This window comes from Podarcis tiliguerta, assembly GCF_965153285.1.
Source record: "Podarcis tiliguerta genome assembly, chromosome: 13".
Lineage (NCBI taxonomy): Eukaryota > Metazoa > Chordata > Lepidosauria > Squamata > Lacertidae > Podarcis > Podarcis tiliguerta.
The window spans coordinates 17,142,903-17,162,399 of NC_139546.1; the positions used below are offsets into that span (position 1 = coordinate 17,142,903).

Here is a 19,497-nt window from a genome sequence, read left to right on the forward strand (position 1 = left end):
TGGGGAGGAGAACAAGTGGTTGTGAGGTGGAGAGACAATGGAGGAGAATTTAAGGTTCTCTGGCCTCGATTTGCTGCATTAATCTGGAGTGTGGCTCCCCCCGCTTGCTTTCTGAGAACATTGGGCCCCAGTGGAATTTCCATTTGGGACAACTATACTGTTCAACCGCTAGATGGAGCCAGCCATATGGACCAAGCTTACTACAGTACTGTGTGTCGAATCAAAGCTCAGACTTGGCAACTTTCCCTGAAAGCAGTGGTATTTATTAATATTTTCAGAATCCCCTTTCGATCCCAGTAACACACCACACACTTCAAATTTGGTTGTTTTGTTTTAAATCTCTAGTGGGGAAAACAGACTTTCCAAGTGTCCCTATTTTCCAGAGATGGGCCCAGATTCTCAGAAGCCATCCCAGTTTCTAATTTGATTCCGGAGTTCCCGTTTTTCCTTAAGACGTCCCTATTTTCATCAGAGAAATGTTGTAGGGTATGGAATAGGATGTCACTATTTTCATCAAAGAAATGTTGGAAGGAAAGGGAAGGCAATACATACACACACACACACACACACACACACACATGCTTACACACATCAAACAACAGAAAATTAAACAAAAAGAAAAAGAAAAAGCATAGCCAATTGGTGTTAGAGAAGGATAGAACTTTCTTTATGTATGCTACAACAGCAGCCAGAATACTTATCACGAAGTATTGGAAGACACAAGAATTACCCACTCTGGAAGAATGGCAGATGAAGGTGATGGACTATATGGAACTGGCGGAAATGACCGGCAGAATCCGAGACCAGGGAGAAGAGTCAGTGGAAGAAGATTGGAAGAAATTTAAAGACTATTTACAGAAACACTGCAAAATTAATGAATGTTAGAATGATGCTGGATTGAAGTTATGTGGGGTTTTTTAGCAGCAATGTTAAGGAACATGTAAAAATGGTTTGTTAACAGGTGATAATCTAAAGCTATAATATATTAAGATAAAAGATTAAGATAAAATTAAAGAGGGAAAGGATTTGCTGAATTAACCAACTGAACTGGAATACAAGAAAGGGAGGTGTGAGGAGGTCTGGGAAACAAGCAAATGAAAGATAAGCTATGGAAAGACTGATTTGTTTTTAATTGTTTTTATTTTGTATTTTATTTTTCTTTTTATTCTTTTTTAATTTTGTAAGATGTTGAAACTTCAATAAATATCTTTAAAAAAAGAAAAAAAAAAGAAAAAGCATATCAACAATGGGGGGGGAGAGAAATGAAAAAAGCCTCAAAAACAAGCATTTTCAAATACACTTCTTCATAGGAAGTACAAGCCATCTTTTTTCAACGTCTGGCTTGACTCCTTGATTCCTAACATGACTTCCTGCTTCCCATGAATATACTTGATGATTCCTTCTCCTAAATATCTGTATTCAGTCAGTAAGTCTGTGGAGAAACATTCTGGTTGCCAGTGGGATTTTAAATCTACGCTGAGCCAAGTGATATTCTGGGAACCTCTATTTTTCATATATTTTATAAAAACACCCATTCTTTCCTTATTCTCTCCTTTGAATGATTTCTTACTGAGTCTGTAAGTTTAGCCAATTCTAAATATTCACTTAATTTTAGCCCTGGAAAAGAAATATTATACCAACAAGGGAAGGCGATATTTAACCATTTCCCAGTTGACAGAGTGCAGGGGAGAACCCCTAAAGAAACTAATAAATGAGGACAGAGACAAAGTGCTAGTCTACCCTGTCCCAAACTGAGGCAGAAATGTTGCCATCAGAGTTGGCTATCATCTCCTATTGGGCCATCTTCATAAAATTAGCTACCCAGTCCAATCCACTGGCCTAACACCAGTGGCGTAGCGTGGGGGGTGCAGGGGGGGCCGGCCGCACCGGGCTCAACATCTGGGGGCGGGGGGCGCTCGCACTCGCAGCTCTCTGCCCCTACCTGGCTCACTCACTCTCTCTCTCTTTTTTTTTTTTAAAAGTTTTTTATTTATACAACAAGAAAGACAAACAAACAAACACCAAACACGAATACCAAACCATACACTAATCACAAAAACAACCATAGACACACAATACTCCTAGCAGACAATAAAACATCTATTGGTCTTAACACTAAAGACCCGACCTCCCGTCCATTCCATACTTCAAATTCATATTACTTATTGCCCATACACATTTTTTCTTATAATTAAACTTATTCTCATTAAATCCAATTTCTTATATCTACCTTACTACTATTACTGAAGTTCCTCGAATGCTGCAACAGAATTTAAACTACTATATTTGTTTTTCAAATATTCTTTGAAAACCTCCCATTTAGAAACAAATTCCTGTTTTGATTTATTCTTTATTTTTTCTGATAAACCATCTAATTCAGCATATTCTGTCAGCTTTTGGATCCAATCTTGAATAGAGGGGATTTCATTACTCTTCCATTTTGCTGCGATCAAAACTCTTGCTGCCGCCGTGGCATATAAAAAGATACCCTTCCTCTTTTGTGGAATATCCAAATCTGTTATTCCTAGGAGGTAGGCCTCTGGTTTTTTATTGAAAGAGATCTTTAGCATTTTTTGCAGCTCTGCATGTATACTCTCCCAGAATGCCTGTATTTTCCTACATATCCACCACATATGGAAGAATGTTCCTGTCACTCACTCTCTCTCACTGCAGTGCTAGCTGTGCGAATCCGAGCCGAGCCGCCGGGTCGCCGCCCACTGTGGAGGGGAGGGTGCCAGGCGTGCGGTGCGGTGCGGAGAGAGAGCGAGGGACTATCTGGGGGAGGGACAGTGCAGCGGGGGGGGGGCGCAAATTACTTGCCTTGCCCCGGGTTAGGGGGCGCAAATTACTTGCCTTGCCCCGGGTGCTGACAACCCACGCTACGCCACTGTCTAACACAAGGCATCAATACCCCTAATCCCACAATACCCCTTTTCAACACCTCCAACATTTTCCTTTAAATCCCCCAGGACAGTGAATCTTCACTAGTCAGCTGCTTGCTTGCGCTACTGAAAATCTTACGGTGCATGTACAAATATACAGTGGTGCCTCGCAAGACGAAAAGAATCCGTTCCGTGAGTCTCTTCGTCTAGCGGTTTTTTCGTCTTGCAAAGCAAGCCCATTAGCGGATTAGCAGATTAGCGCGATTAGCGGCTATTAGCGGCTATTAAAGGCTTAAGGGATTAGCGGATTAGCTGCTAAAAGGCTATTAGCAGCTTAGTGCCTTAGAAAAAGGGGGTGGGGAGCGAAAAACCCCCCCCAGGAATTGCAAGACATTTTCGTCTTGCGAAGCAAGCCCATAGAGAAATTCGTCCTGCGAAGCACCTCCAAAACGGAAAACCCTTTCGTCTAGCGGGTTTTCCGTCTTGCGAGGCATTCGTCTTGCGGGGCACCACTGTACCTTAAAAGCTCTCTCCATCCTCACTTAATCTCCACAAACAAAATCTGCGAAATTGGTTAGGACTGAGAGACAGTGGCCGGACCAAAGCCACCCAGTGAGCTTCATGGCTGAGTGGAGATTAGAACCCTGGTCTCCCAGATCCCCGACACGCTAACCACTAGGCCACCCTGCTTTGTGCATAGGAGATTTCTACTGCAAACACCCAGAGCTAGTTTTAGTGGAGTTTGATTATGCTAATCTTTTCTAGCCTCCCTGACTCCACTGTTTAACCACACTGGCATTGCTTGTACTTCTTCTAATCCACGTATGCATTCTGAGGCTCTACTACAGCGGTTTTAAATTGCCTCCAAGCTTCCTGAAAGGATAAAGGTAAAGGTACCCCTGCCCGTACGGGCCAGTCTTGACAGACTCTAGGGTTGTGCGCCCATCTCACTCAAGAGGCCGGGGGCCAGCGCTGTCCGAAGACACTTCCGGGTCATGTGGCCAGCGTGACATCGCTGCTGTGGCAAGCCAGAGCCGCACACGGAAACACCGTTTACCTTCCCGCTAGTAAGCGGTCCCTATTTATCTACTTGCACCCGGGAGTGCTTTTGAACTGCTAGGTTGGCAGGCGCTGGGACCGAACAACGGGAGCGCACCCCGCCGCGGGGATTCAAACCGCCGACCTTTCGATCGGCAAGCCCTAGGCACTGAGGCTTTAACCCACAGCGCCACCCGCGTCAACCTGAAAGGATATGAGCCTCCTAATTGCAGGTCCAGTTCCCTTTAACCAATTCCCTCTCTTGATAAAATTTCTCCTTTCGAAATTAAGTAACTGTTGGACACTCTGGGCCATTTCCCTCTCTCCTGCGTTTAATTTGATGGCGTTGTGGTCACCATCTCCAAGCAATTCAACGGCACTGGTGCTAGACCTGACACCACCAAGAAGACTCAACCGTTGCCCCTTCTCTTGTCTGCTTCATGACTAACTGTTCCAAAATACAGTAACTCGTTGTATCTAGAAATAGTCTTTTGTCACTACGGGAATTTACATTCATCCAGTCAATCTGAGGTTGGCTGGAAGTCATCCATTATCACACTTCAGCTGTCTCCCTGATATTCTTACTTCATCTGAGAAACAATGCTCCTGTTTTTCTGAGTCCAATGAGAGTCCTTTGTAAAAAAAAATAACCACACTATACTGATTTTGATTCAGTTCATATAACTATCCATTACAGTGGTGCCTCGCAAGACGAAAAGAATCCGTTCCGTGAGTCTCTTCGTCTAGCGGTTTTTTCGTCATGCGAAGCAAGCCCATTAGCGGATTAGCGCTATTAGCGGTTTAGCGGCTATTAGCAGCTATTAAAGGCTTAAGGGATTAGCGGATTAGCTGCTAAAAGGCTATTAGCAGCTTAGTGCCTTAGAAAAAGGGGGTGGGGAGCGGGAAAAAAACCCCAGGAATCGCAAGACATTTTCGTCTTGCGAAGCAAGCCCATAGCAAATTCGTCCTGCGAAGCACCTCCAAAACGGAAAACCCTTTCGTCTAGCGGGTTTTCCGTCTTGCGAGGCATTCGTCTTGCGGGGCACCACTGTATAGATAACGTTTTCTTCTGCTGTTTTCTGGCTACTTTGTATATTTGCAAGGTTAGCATCCTTTATGAAGCACTTAAAAGGAGGGATGGAGAACCTGTGGCCTTCAGGTGTCGTTGGACTCCAATACCCATCAACGCAAACCAGTATGGTCAATATTAAAGTATCATGGGAGTTGTAGTTCAACAACACCTACAGAGCTGCAGGCCCCCACCCCTGGCCTAACGTTTCAGAGACTGCAGGATTGCTGTAACTGTTCCTCGAAAACACAATAGTCCAGAGTTAATTTTATAGTACAGTATTCAACTATTTGAGCAGGTGGCGCTGTGGGTTAAACCACAGAGCCTAGGGCTTGCTGATCAGAAGGTCGGCGGTTCGAATCCCCGTGACGGGGTGAGCTCCCGTTGCTCGGTCCCTGCTCCTGCCAACCTAGCAGTTCGACAGCACGTCAAAGTGCAAGTAGATAAATAGGTACCGCTCTGGCGGGAAGGTAAATGGTGTTTCCATGCGCTGTTCGCCAGAAGTGGCTTAGTCATGCTGGCCACATGACCCGGAAGCTGTACGCCGGCTCCCTCAGCCAATAAAGTGAGATGAGCGCCGCAACGCCAGAGTCGGCCACGACTGGACCTAATGGTCAGGGGTCCCTTTACCTTTTTATTCAACTATTTTATCTGTGCCGTGGAAAAAAAACAACCCCAAATTCTGCACATGGAACGAGGGCAACATATGAAGATAATTATCATGAAATGCCTCATATTATCTACATATGCTGAAACAGCTATCTGAACACGCCCATCCAGAAAATAAAGTTAAGTGCTTTATACTTTCCCTTTGTATGTTTTAAATTATATACCTTGATGAATATTGAACTGGTTTTAAAAGCCCACAAACTTGTGTTTAAGTCGTAGCACCCCAGCTATCCAGATTTCCCCCCTCATGCTTATCCCCACCCTTTTTTGGCTAGAACTGCCAATAAATACATTTTCAGGCTCTTCGTTGCTTCTCTGAGATTTAGGACTTACTTTGAAGCCAGACAGGGGAGGTGGGTGGGTGGGGAAGAGGCAACTTGACATTTTCTGAATTCTAATAGAGTCATTGGAGTCCATCACAGCTATGTGGCTTTTCAGGGCCCTTGAAGTTAATCATGTCTTCCATTCCCTATGTAATCCTTAAATTAAGGTTTTTGGGACATTCGAAAAGTTCAGGCAGATGATTAGCCCATGCTAACTTATTATGTTTCTATTGCTATTTTACTGCTGGTCATTCTCTGCTTCCCGATTTAGTTTTGAAGTGAAGAAGAAAATTGCAAATGTATTCACTTTTGCAATGTACTGGTGATTTTATAACCTCCCATCATACCACCGCTCATTCTTCTGACCTGCATAAAAAAGACCCTAACTTATTCATCATCATCATCATCATCATCATCATTAAAGAAAGAAAAGGAGCAACATTTTCTTAACTGATTAACCTGGCTGCAATCCTATACAACTTACTTGGGAGAAAATTCCATTGAATTCAATGGGACTTACTTCTGAGCAGAAATGCATCAGATTGCACTTTAAATATTTAGATGAGAGTCAATAGTTATATTAACAAAGCCTCAATACAAGTGTTTTTGTAATATACTGAAGAAAGAGTGAGATTACTAATTGATACATAGGCAAAAGCTACTGCTCTTTCAATACAGTTATCTTCCTCTTTGTTCTCTATTACACTTGTACCAGAACTAAGAATGGTTCTCAAATAAATATACCCTTATTTCTTAGCTATGACCCTACCCCAATGCTGTGATCCATAGCTATGACCCTAACCCCTATCCTACCACAATTGTCCTTATGGATTAGTCAACCATGGCTTTTGTTGGCTAATCTACTGATTAAAGTTTAGAATACTAGCTAACTACCTTTTTAAAAAAAAGGTTCCAAAAATGCATGGACAAAAAATATGTATCATTATACAGTGGTATCTTGGTTCTCAAACGCCTTGGTACTCAAACACCTTGGTTCCCAAACGCCAAAACCCCGGAAGTGAGTGTTCCGGTTTTCGAACGTTTTTCGGAAGCTGAATGTTCGATTCGGCTGTCGGCTATTGTTTCCGGGGCGCCTGCACCAATCAGAAGCTGCACCTTGGTTTTCAAGCATTTCAGAAGCCAAACGGACTTTCGGAATGGATTAAGTTTGGCACTTTTGTTTTTGCTTTTTATTTATTTGTTTTTGAGGCTTTTTTGATTATTTTGTTTTTGTGACTGTGTGGAAGCCAGTTCAGCTACTGATTGATTGAATGATTTTGTGACTGGGGAAATGGATAAAAGCCCCCCGTCCAAACAAGTAAGGAAAAAATAATAATTTTGATTTTTATCATCTATATTACTGTCTTATTTATTTTATAGTACAGTACATTGATTATTGCTTTCATTTTATGGATCAATGCTCTTGTTAGCAAAATTCATTATTGTTGTTTTAGGGGTTGTTTTTAAAAGTCTGGAACGGACTAACCTGTTTTGCCTTACTTTCTATGGCAAAGAATGCCTTGGTTTTGGAACGCTTTGGTTTTAGAATGGACTTCTGGAACGGATTAAGTTTGAGAACCAAGGCACCACTGTATTAGTAGTGACATCGTTGTTACTATCCAATACGTGCCTGCGGCTGACAGAATCACATCTCTTCCATAGACGTACTGGCTGCACAAATGAGTGGAGGTTTTGGATTTTAGCAGGTACTTACTAGACAAAATCTAGAAAAATAATATACATTCCACACAATAAGTGGAAGTCAAGAGCACTTCTATACTTCTCAGAACACATCATCTATATCAGGGATGGGGAAATCTTTCCGGCCCAGGGGGTCAGATATTTATCTCCCCACCCCTACCCCATGAGCCAACTTTGACAGTGGGCAGGATAACCAACCAGTCATTTACCCGAACTCATAATGAAACCAGGTGATTGACAGAGAGTTATCCCACCTACCTGTCAAAGCTGGCCCATGCGGGTTGCAGGAGTGGCCAAGCAGAACAGAATTCTCTAACCACCAGCTGATGGCCAGTGAGCTCAGTCCTGCTTTCTGAGAAGACCATGCCAGCACATTCCCCATGCAGAACTAGTTTGTGTAGCCATACTGAACAGTATTGATCTCTGTAAGGTAAAGGTAAAGGGACCCCTGACCATTAGGTCCAGTCGTGACCGACTCTGGGGTTGCGGCACTCATCTCGCTTTACTGGCCGAGGGAGCCGGCGTACAGCTTCCGGGTCAAGTGGCCAGCATGACTAAGCCGCTTCTGGTGAACCAAAGCAGCGCACGGAAACACCATTTACCTTCCCGCCGGAGCGGGACCTATTTATCTACTTGCACTTTGACATGCTTTCGAAGTGCTAGGTTGGCAGGAGCAGGGACTGAGCAATGGGAGCTCACCCCGTCACGGGGATTCGAACCGCCAACCTTCTGATTGGCAAGTCCTAGGCTCTGTGGTTTAACCCATGGTGCCACCTGCGTCCCTATATTGACCTCTGTACAGTTGGGTAAATCAACTTGGTTTCTGCAGGCCTCGACTCAGCAAGCGGTCAATCCAGTTGTGTCTCTACCTGCGCTGCACTGGACATCACATAAGGAATCAGGTGTGAGGTCGATGGCCATGATTTGGGGGGAAAGCGCCTCATGGACCAAATGTGAATACCGTTAGGATATTTCCGTTCCACCTTAAAAGGGAGCAGGCTTTGAGTCACAGAGTCTGCGTATTTCCTGTTTCACAGGATGTTTCTGTTGTGTCTTTGCTTTCGTTTTCTCTCTCTCTGCCGGAGACATTGAAGCAGGCAGTCATGTTTTCCTTTGTTCTGATCAACGCAGAAATAAACTTGTAAATAATGCTCTCCTGAGTGCATCTTTCGCTGTGTGCTTTATCTGCTGATAGAGCGTGCACGGCTCTGGAATGTGGCAAGCTATTTCTGGAGCTTGTGTCGCTAATTGCTGATACTGCGTGTCTACGGGAGATCGATGGACGTCCGGAGACGACGTGGAGTCATGATGGACTTTGTCTCCCTAGCAGTATCCCAACAACAGGTTTCGGGCCCAGATTCATGGCACTTACAGGAGAGTAAGACTGCGAAAGAGACTGTGATGGTATGTGGGGGGGAAAGCGAAAGTGAGGCTTTTCATTGCCGCGGCAGAGTGCCTTTGATGTCCTGGTGGGCCAAATCTGGACCCCAGCCCAAAGACTCCCTATGTCTGATCTATATAAGCTCACTGTGATTCACTGTGAACATGACTTTTCTGTGTTCCTTTCCATCAGTTTCCCCTGGCACCCTGAAATAATAAGAAGCTACTTCTAAGATGGAACTGCAGCAACTAAAAAGTTATCCAGGACTCTACCCAACCCCATCTCCCACATCTGTAGCTTGCATCTGTAGTTTCCAGAAGGTGCCAGCATCGAAATGGCATTAAAAAGTCAAATTTGCTACCTATGAGTAATGAGTTGGTGGTTTAACATCTGCGAGCAGGAACACTGAAGGGGTGTGGTGGTAGAAGGGAATATAGCAAAAGAAAAAACCTGCAGCTGCTGTAACCCTCCTACGGTTTCTTGTGTATGTCATGTCTTTTAAGATTGTAAGCCTGAGGGCAGAGACTGTATTTTTCTTCTTGGTGATCTGTAAGCCTCTCTCTCTCCTTTTTTTTTTTTTTTGGCTGAAGAGTGGGATAAAAGTTCCTTTAATAAATGAATATAGCCCCATCTGCACTTTAGCATCATGGTAATGACACAGACGCGGGTGGCGCTGTGGGTAAAAGCCTCAGCGCCTAGGGCTTGCCGATCGAAAGGTCGGCGGTTCGAATCCCCGCAGCGGGTTGAGCTCCCATTGTTTGGTCCCAGCGCCTGCCAACCTAGCAGTTCGAAAGCACTCCCTGGTGCAAGTAGATAAATAGGGACCGCTTACTAGCGGGAAGGTAAACGGCGTTCCGTGTGCGGCTCTGGCTCGCCAGAGCAGCGATGTCACGCTGGCCACGTAACCCGGAAGTGTCTTCGGACAGCGCTGGCCCTCGGCCTCTTTGAGTGAGATGGGCGCAGAACCCTAGAGTCTGTCAAGACTGGCCCATACCGGCAGGGGTACCTTTACCTTTACCTAATGACACAGAATGAACAAGGCTGGATCCTTCGTTGCTCCTCAGAATGAATCTATATACCTGAGGCAGGACTCAATCTGTCCGAACCATGAAAAATGTCCCAAACTCTCTCACGTCCAGGACATCCCCTTTCCAACCCTACAACTATGCCTGGTGTGGGGAACCTATAGCCCTCCAGATCAGACCCAAAAAGCACGGCCAATGGCCAGGGATGATGAAAGCTGTAGTTCAGCAAGATCTGGAAGGTCAAAGGTTCCCCACACTTAAACTATACCATCCCTTTCTGGAATGCAGAGTACAGTGGTACCTCGGGTTAAGTACTTAATTTGTTCCAGAGGTCCGTTCTTAACCTGAAACTGTTCTTAACCTGAAGCACCACTTTAGCTAATGGAGCCTCCCGCTGCCGCCGCGCTGCCAGAGCACGATTCTGCTCTCACCCTGAAGCAAAGTTCTTAACCCGAGGTACTATTTCTGGGTTAGCGGAGTCTGTAACCTGAAGCGTATGTAACCTGAAGCGTATGTAACCCGAGGTACCACTATACAGGCGTCTCCCCATGTAGGTGAGGGTCCCCACACATATAAGCAAAATCACATAAAGTGGGGGACATCCTCTAAAAAGCCTCCAAATGCCAATTTCCTCCTGCTCTCTCCCCACGCTCTCTCCAATCCAGACCAGAATATCTAGAGTTGAAGCTCTGAGGCTGGCTGGAGGCCACGCAGGAATGCAACTGCTGTTGCTGCTGCGCTACCCCGCACATCAGCTGTTAGGCGGGGAGGCTGAGAAGCCTAAACAGGTCTCTTCAGGGCTTCCTCCACCATCAATGACACCCTCTTTTGCCTCCAGGGAGCGTCTCGTCACAAGTCAAGAGGACTCTCCAGCTCTCTCCTGCCATTTCCTGGTGTGATTCTATTTATTTATCTATTTTCCTGGCACCATGCATATATGCGGTCACACCTATAGGTGGCTGCTGATTTCCTGGCTTGGCCTGCTTTCTGGCTTGCCCACGCGGGGTCAGCTGCTTGCGATTCCTATGGACCGGGAAATCTGCACCAGTGTTCAACTAACGGAGGACACAATGAAATCCACGAGCTTCACCCTCCGATTCCCTTCCAAAGGAAAAGCGGGGCATTACGGGATCAAATCAGAAACCAGGATGGCTTCTGTAAATCTGGGACTGTCCTTGGAAAATAGGGACACTTGGGAGGGTCTGCCAGTCCTCTGCTTCTGATATAGTGTCACCTTCCATTTTGTACACTTGTGGTTTGTCCAGTTCTAAAGCAAACCAAGTTATACAGAACCAAAAAGAACAAAAACAGGAGCTTCTGGGGTCACCACAGAAGACCTAAGAAGCCTTCTAATCACCCCACTTGCAAATGAAACATTGGCGCACACTATTGCCACTGTGGGTTAAACCACAGAGCCTAGGACTTGCCGATCAGAAGGTTGGCGGTTCGAATACCCACGACAGGGTGAGCTCCCGCCGCTCAGTCCCTGCTCCTGCCAACCTAGCAGTTCGAAAGCACGTCAAAGTGCAAGTAGATAAATAGGTCCTGCTCCGGTGGGAAGGTAAACGGAGTTTTCGTGTGCTGCTCTGGTTCGCCCGAAGCGGCTTAGTGGCTTCCCCCAAGGAATTATGGGAGCTGTAGTTTGTGAAGGGTGCTGAGAGCTGTTAGGAGACCCATATTCCCCACCCCCCAGAACTACAATTCCCAGAGTAACTTAACAATCAATTTCTCTTCACAGGCAACTCTGAGAACTTTAGCTCTGGAAGGGGAACTGGGGCCTCCTAACAACTCTTCAGCAGCAGCGTTCAAAATTAGCCAGGCCCGTTTTACGATTGGCGCGGGTCCCATTTGAACCATGTGGAGATCTCTGGATGCCGGGCTGGCGACTGGGAAAAGCAAAATGTCGCTCAGAGAAGGATCTGAAATATTTTCATTGTTGCTTTAATTACCGTACTTTACTGTGTATAAGACTAGGTTATTTTCCTTAAAAATCATGCTAAAAAGTGAGGGTCGCCTTATACATGGGTGGTGCATGGGGCGGATGTCTGACTGGGTGCTGTGAGTGATTGACAGCTTCTGCTGGCGAGGGGACAGACGGGAGGCGGATTTTGTGATTGGTGTGGGTGAGCGATTTTCGGCATCCCCCCAAATAAGCTCAACAACTTTTTGCCATCTCCGCCCCCCCCAAAAAATAGGGGGTGTCTTATACATGGGGGTGTCTCCCGGTGGAGTACAGGGTCAGGTTTAAGGTGCTGGTTTTGACCTTTAAAGCCCTATGCAGCCTAGGACCCACGTATCTACGGGACCACCTCTCTTGGTATGCCCCGCGGAGGACCTTAAGGTCCACAAATGACAACATTTTGGAGGTCCCAAGTCGCAAGGTGGTTAGATTGGTCTCAGCTAGGGCCAGGGCCTTTCCAGTACTGGCCCCGACTTGGTGGAACGCTCTGTCACAAGAGATCAGGGCCCTGCAGGACTTGACATCTTTTCGCAGGGCCTGCAAGACAGAGCTGTTCCGCCTGGCCTTTGGTTTGGACTCAGTCTGACCCTTATGTCTTCCCTCCCCTTACGGTTTTGATCTACGGGCTACTTTTAAAATGAGGCTGCATTTTAACCTGTATTTTAAATAGTTTTTTTCCCCTATTATGTTTTTACTGTAATTTTACTGGTGTTAGCTGCCCTGAGCCCGGCTTTGGCCGGGGAGGGCGGGGTATAAATACAATTTTTTATTATTGTTGTTGTTGTTGTTGTTGTTGACGGAAAGGTACAGTAGTTTTCTCTGTTGGATTTATGGTTTTTTGTTGTTGTTTTAATGTGTTGTAAACTGCTTTGAGATTTGTTATTTAAGATATAAAGCGGTATGGAAATAATATACACATAAAAGGTAAAGGTACCCCTGCCCGTACGGGCCAGTCGTGTCCGATTCTAGGGTTGTGCGCCCATCTCACTTAAGAGGCCGGGGGCCAGCGCTGTCCGGAGACACTTCCGGGTCACGTGGCCAGCGTGACGAAGCTGCTCTGGCGAGCCAGCACCAGCGCAGCACACGGAAACGCCATTTACCTTCCCGCTATAAAGCGGTACCTATTTATCTACTTGCACTTAGGGGTGCTTTCAAACTGCTAGGTGGGCAGGAGCTGGGACCGAAAGACGGGAGCTTACCCCGCCGCGGGGATTCGAACTGCCGACCATACGATCGGCAAGTCCTAGGCACTGAGGTTTTACCCACAGCGCCACCTGCGTCCCCCGAATATACGCATACATACATACATAACATGGAGGCGGAAAACGCCTAGACTTTCCATTGTAACGACCACAGTTTAGGTTTAAGGTGCCATTTGGAGATTAGATTACGGTATATATCTGAGTTTCTAACACTGCTCAGCACTCTTAGCGGACTACAGCTCCCATAATTCCTTGGGGGAAGCCATGACTGTTCGAAGTGCTATCGTAGCGCTTTAAATGGGTGGTGTGAGCGTGGCCACAGCCAAAAACGCTTTGAACTTCCAGCCAGTGACTCCTCTTCCCAGATCTCCCAGCAAGCCCAGCAGTCTTCCCCCGCCGTCCTTCACACATGCAAACACCCCCCCAACCCCATTCCTGACCTGCGGGAGCGCAATGTTGAGCTGGCGCTGCAGGGACTCCTTCTCGTGGCCCAGTTCGCGCAGTCGCAGCTGGGAGGTGGCCAGGCTTTCTTGCGTGTCGCGCAGAGTCTCCAGCAGCCGCTCGCGCTCATTCAGCATGTTGACCATGAGCTGCTCAAAGTTGGCGTCGTCGGCCCCGTAGGCCGAGCCGCGGCGGTTGTCCTCATTGATGGTCGGCATCACCTCGCACATCATCATGCCAAGTGGGGTGGGGAGGGCTGCCCCCGGGGGGGCTCCTCAGGGAAAGACTGGAGGCCCTCAGGGACGTTTAGCCCCAGATCCTGGAGAGAGAAAGAGAAAGAGAGGAGGAAAGTCCTTTTTTAAATAATCAATTTATTTGTATTCCGCCTTTCCAAAGTCAAAACCACGTAAGGACTCTTACAACACACACACACACACACAAATTACAGAACTACAAACTTAACAAAGGTAGTCATAAACAGTATTTGGAATCTGCCAGTTGCCGGGAATGTTTTGTCTTCCTATTTCGACCACATGGCGCAAAATGTCTCTTAGAGAAGGATCTGAAATATTTTCTTAGGAGCTTGAACTAGTTTTATTTTAGATTGTCTGATTTGATGTTTAAATGTGCTGTAAACCTCTTTGAGATTTGTTTTATTAAACTATAAAGCAGTACGGAAATGGAATAAACAAACAATAACAATAACTAATAATAATAATAATAAATAAATAAATCCCACTGGGGTGGGGGAACGCTACATAGACATCCCATTGTGGTGTCTGCAGCTTAGGTTTAAGGTTCCATTTGGTAATTAAGATTATATATCTATCATTAGTCCTAAACAATAAGCAAAACAGCAAAAAGCACGCAACCAATTTCCACATAAATCATAAGATCCGCCAAATTAACATCACCATCATCAACAACAAAACCCTCCAAATAATACCCCTGAACTCTGGAGTTCTATAGGTGAAAAAGTAAGGAAGTGTGTGTCTGACTCAAAGCAGGGGGATAGGGAAACCAGAGTATTTCATCCCCAAAAGTTGCAAAGCTGACATCACAGCTAAAGGACACACTGTGTATGTCGAAGACCCCAACATCTCCTTAGGTAGGTGATGGACGACACCTGAGAACCTGGACAGCACCTGTCATTCTGAGAAGACAATACTCAATACTAGATAGAGAAATCGTCTGACCTAGTATATAGACAGCAGCTTCGCATGTCCCAAGGCTCCATGGAATCCAGAAGTGATGTGGTGTCTGGCTCTGGGAAGAGCAGGCTAAGCTAAAAGCCGAGGGCTGGAACCGTGAATCTGGACCCACCAGAGTTTCAAGCAGTCAGCTATATAGGAGGAGATATCTATGCATACGAACTCGGATGCCTATGATCTCTAGCACAGAAGATCTGCACTGCCCTTGTAGGGAGGGGACAGGAAGGAGAGGCTGGGAGCCAGGAGTCCGGGAAACAGCCAACGAGATGACACACCGGCTAACTTATTATGAATGGAGATAATGGGAGACGGGAGATGTTACTATAGCAAGCGTGACGTTCTTGTCGCCACCTCCCGAGCAAAAGCATTGGTTCTGGGGAGCAGCGCTGGGTTGGCTGGGGGGAAGGAAGAGCTTGAGATTTAACTCTGTGGGCGGATGGGGAGATCAAGTGTAATCACGGGGCAGGCATGAGGCTCAGCCGGTTGGGGAACTGGAGCTGCCAGAAAAGCAACCCTGCCCCACCCTAACATTTATTTTCTTTCCCATATGGGGCAACCAGTTCCCTAGAGCAACACCCTCAATCCTGTCTCAGCTAGGGCCAATTCAGTCTGACTTCAGTGCCAAAATGACCCCTGCCCCATGTCCTCCCCCCACAACCGTTAGCTGAAGGAAACAACAGTCCATGCAGACTATGCCCTGTGATGCTTCGTTCCCATTCCCCGCACAATAATCATAGAATCATAGAATCATAGAGCTGGAAGAGACCACAAGGGTCATCGAGTCCAACCCCCTGCCAAGCAGGAAACACCATCAGAGCACTCCTGACATATGGTTGTCAAGCCTCTGCTTAAAGACCTCCAAAGAAGGAGACTCCACCACACTCCTTGGCAGCAAATTCCACTGTCGAACAGCTCTTACTGTCAGGAAGTTCTTCCTAATGTTTAGGTGGAATCTTCTTTCTTGTAGTTTGTATCCATTGCTCCGTGTCCGCTTCTCTGGAGCAGCAGAAAACAACCTTTCTCCCTCCTCTATGTGACATCCTTTTATATATTTGAACATGGCTATCATATCACCCCTTAACCTCCTCTTCTCCAGGCTAAACATGCCCAGCTCCCTTAGCCGATCCTCATAAGGCATTGATTCCAGGCCTTTGACCATTTTGGTTGCCCTCCTCTGTACACGTTCTAGTTTGTCAGTGTCCTTCTTGAACTGTGGTGCCCAGAACTGGACACAGTACTCCAGGTGAGGTCTGACCAGAGCAGAATACAGTGGCACTATAACTTCCCTTGATCTAGATGCTATACTCCTATTGATGCAGCCCAGAATTGCATTGGCTTTTTTAGCTGCCGCGTCACACTGTTGGCTCATGTTAAGTTTGTGGTCAACCAAGACTCCTAGATCCTTTTCACATGTACTGCTCTCAAGCCAGGTGTCACCCATCTTGTATTTGTGCCTCTCATTTTTTTTGCCCAAGTGCAATACTTTACATTTCTCCCTGTTAAAATTCATCTTGTTTGTTTTGGCCCAGTTCTCTAATCTGTCAAGGTCGTTTTGAAGTGTGATCCTGTCTTCTGGGGTATTAGCCACCCCTCCCAGTTTGGTGTCATCTGCAAATTTGATCAGGATGCCCTTGAGTCCATCATCCAAGTCGTTGATAAAGATGTTGAATAAGACCGGGCCCAAGACAGAACCCTGTGGCACCCCACTAGTCACTCTTCTCCAGGATGAAGAGGAACCATTGATGAGCACCCTTTGGGTCCGGTCAGTCAGCCAGTTACAAATCCACTGAGTGGTAGCATAGTCAAGACCGCATTTTACCAGCTTCTTTACAAGAATATCATGGGGCACCTTGTCAAATGCCTTGCTGAAATCAAGGTAGACTACATCCACTGCGTTCCCTTCATCTACCAGGCTTGTAATTCTGTCAAAAAATGAGATCAGGTTAGTCTGACATGACTTATTTTTCAGAAATCCATGCTGACTATTGGTGATCACAGCATTCCTTTCTAGGTGCTCACAGATTGTTTGCTTAATGATCTGCTCCAGAATCTTCCCTGGTATTGATGTTAGACTGACTGGGCGGTAATTATTTGGGTCCTCTCTTTCCCCCTTTTTGAAAATAGGGACAACATTTGCCCTCCTCCAGTCTGCCGGGACTTCGCCTGTTCTCCAGGAATTCTCAAAGATGACTGCCAGTGGTTCTGAGATCACATCTGCCAGTTCTTTTAATACTCTTGGATGCAGTTCATCTGGCCCTGGAGACTTGAATACATCTAAACTAAATAAGGCCTAGTGGTCACGGATCTGTGTTGCCTAGATTCAGATTGTAGCTCAGTTCACAACAGAAGCTGTCGGGCGACCTTGGGCAATCAACTTCTCTGCCTCGCTTTTCCCAATCTGTAAAATTGGCACAATGCTCAGCATTCGCATGGCTGCCTTTGAACGTTCACAACACTTCACACGGGTTATGCAAGGAATAAATGGGCCCTTCTTACAGTCTAGGAGGGCAAATGAGATGAAGGAAGGTTGATGGTGATGTTGTGTTGAAAGTAAGTAAAAGTTTTTTTTCCAAAAAATTGTGCTGAGTTATGAATTATGCAAGTCTGCTTAACTTGGTGCCAGGGAGGCTGTTTCCACACTCTTCTTGACTCAGCATTAATTTCACCAGGGTGCGCTAGGTGCTGTACAGAACTATTGAGTAACATGGCTGCTGTGCAAGGGGCCTACATTCTTATATGCAAGGTGGAGAATTGAGGTTCACCTCCACACCATATTCAGACCCTCCAAGTGTCCCTATTTCCCAGGGACAGTCCCGGATTTACAGAAACCATCCTGGAATGTCCCACTTTCCCTTAGGATGTCCCTATTTTCATTGGAGAAATGTTGGAGGGTATGGAATAGGACATCCTCGGAGCCTTTTTTCAGCCAGAACTTGCGGGAACTCAATTCTGGAACCTCTCAGCTGGGCGTCATTGCTTGTTTGAGGCAAGTTCTGGCACCTCTTTTCTAGAAAAAAAAAGCACTGGACACCCCTATTTCCATTGGAGAAATGTTGGAGGGTTTGATTATATGTATTAAGCACATTTAAAGCACGTAGCTTCCTGCAAATAATCCTGAGAATGGTAATTTGTTACGGGGACTGTGGCTCTGTGAGGGGTTAAACTACACTTCCCAGAATTCTTTGGGGGAAGTCATGTGCTTTAAAGGCATTGTGTGGATGTGACCTGATGAGTTGTGGGGATGGAATTGAACCAGAAGCAACAGTAAGGGCAGCTAAAACTGGGGAAAGGCACTTCCGTTGATCACAAAGCAATGGAGGGAGACAGAACATCTTTAGACACTCCCTCATGGGTGCAGCCGTTGTAGGAGCCGTGTAACATCTCATTGATGCCACCGACTTCCACTTTGTGTGCAATTTAATACAGTGCCATTGATTACTTCACCCCTTCAAGCCTGTGACGCACTATGACCAGTGTTCGAAACTCCCGTTGTTCTCGGCACATTTTGCGACAGGGAATTCCATTAGTGTGAGCGGTTTCTGAGCTCTGGGCACAACACTAAGATTTTAGATTAAAACTGCAGAGTGGAAGGAAAAGGAGGACCTTTTTCTGCCTCCCCTACTTCCAGCTACACTCTGAAGACTGGAGAAGAGACCCTCTTAAGAACATTAGAGGGGATGGGCAGGGGAAGGACTTTTTGTTGTTGTTTAGTCGTTCAGTCGTGTCCGACTCTTCGTGACCCCATGGACCAGAGCACGCCAGGCACTCCTGTCTTCCACTGCCTCCCGCAGTTTGGTCAGACTCATGTTTGTAGCTTCGAGAACACTGTCCAACCATCTCGTCCTCTGTCGTCCCCTTCTCCTTGTGCCCTCCATCTTTCCCAGCATCAGGGTCTTTTCCAGGGAGTCTTCTCTTCTCATGAGATGGCCAAAGTATTGGAGCCTCAGCTTCAGGATCTGTCCTTCCAGTGAGCACTCAGGGCTGATTTCCTTAAGAATGGATGCGTTTGATCTTCTTGCAGTCCATGGGACTCTCAAGAGTCTCCTCCAGCACCATAATTCAAAAGCATCCATTCTTCGGCGATCAGCCTTCTTTATGGTCCAGCTCTCACTTCCATACATCACTACTGGGAAAACCATAGCTTTTACTATACGGACCTTAAGAGCATGTGAAAAATGAACATGATATTTTAGCTGCAGTTCATTCATTTTCAGCTTTGTATTCTTGTTATAAAAAAAGTATGCCTGGACATTTTTTAAGCGGGTCTCTTCAGTCTTCAGAAAGTAGCTGGTCAGAGAGTCCTCCTGGTCCTTCCACTCTGCAGTTTTAATCTGAAATCTTTTGCGCCTAGTCTTTTGACCATTTACGACCAAGTGAAGCGCCTGACATCTCCACCATCTGTGGATCAATGGATCTGGACTGTTTTCACACACTATTACATAGAATTCTATCCGTTATAATTTATCTGCACAATCAGAATCAATTCCTGGAACCAAATTGCTTTTTTCTGTGCAGCCTGAGCAGGAGCGGTGAACAACATTATAGTTAATTGTTGTCACTTGTCTTCACTTACCAAACCTGCCCCCCCCCCCAAT

The 19,497-nt window shown here is 46.1% G+C and overlaps 1 protein-coding gene and 1 long non-coding RNA gene across 21 annotated transcripts in view; one reads left to right on the plus strand and one right to left on the minus strand.

The window, feature by feature from the left end:
* PPFIA3 (PTPRF interacting protein alpha 3) overlaps positions 1-19,497 on the minus strand; it is a 71,061-nt gene that overhangs the window by 43,045 nt on the left and 8,519 nt on the right. For 19 of the 20 annotated variants that reach the window (XM_083408113.1, XM_083408116.1, XM_083408115.1 and 16 more), the window contains exon 2: positions 13,691-14,010. In XM_083408113.1, the coding sequence (XP_083264239.1) occupies positions 13,691-13,927 (237 nt within the window). In that variant the 5' untranslated portion in view covers positions 13,928-14,010. Of the gene's footprint in view, positions 1-13,690; positions 14,011-14,887; positions 15,040-19,497 lie in introns of those variants that run through there. The other variant, XM_083408111.1, reaches the window with a different exon arrangement.
* Positions 5-9,645, plus strand: LOC310661822. Its single transcript, XR_014504135.1, has 3 exons — positions 5-258; positions 8,512-8,584; positions 9,256-9,645. It is a non-coding gene; the product is annotated as an uncharacterized lncRNA (long non-coding RNA).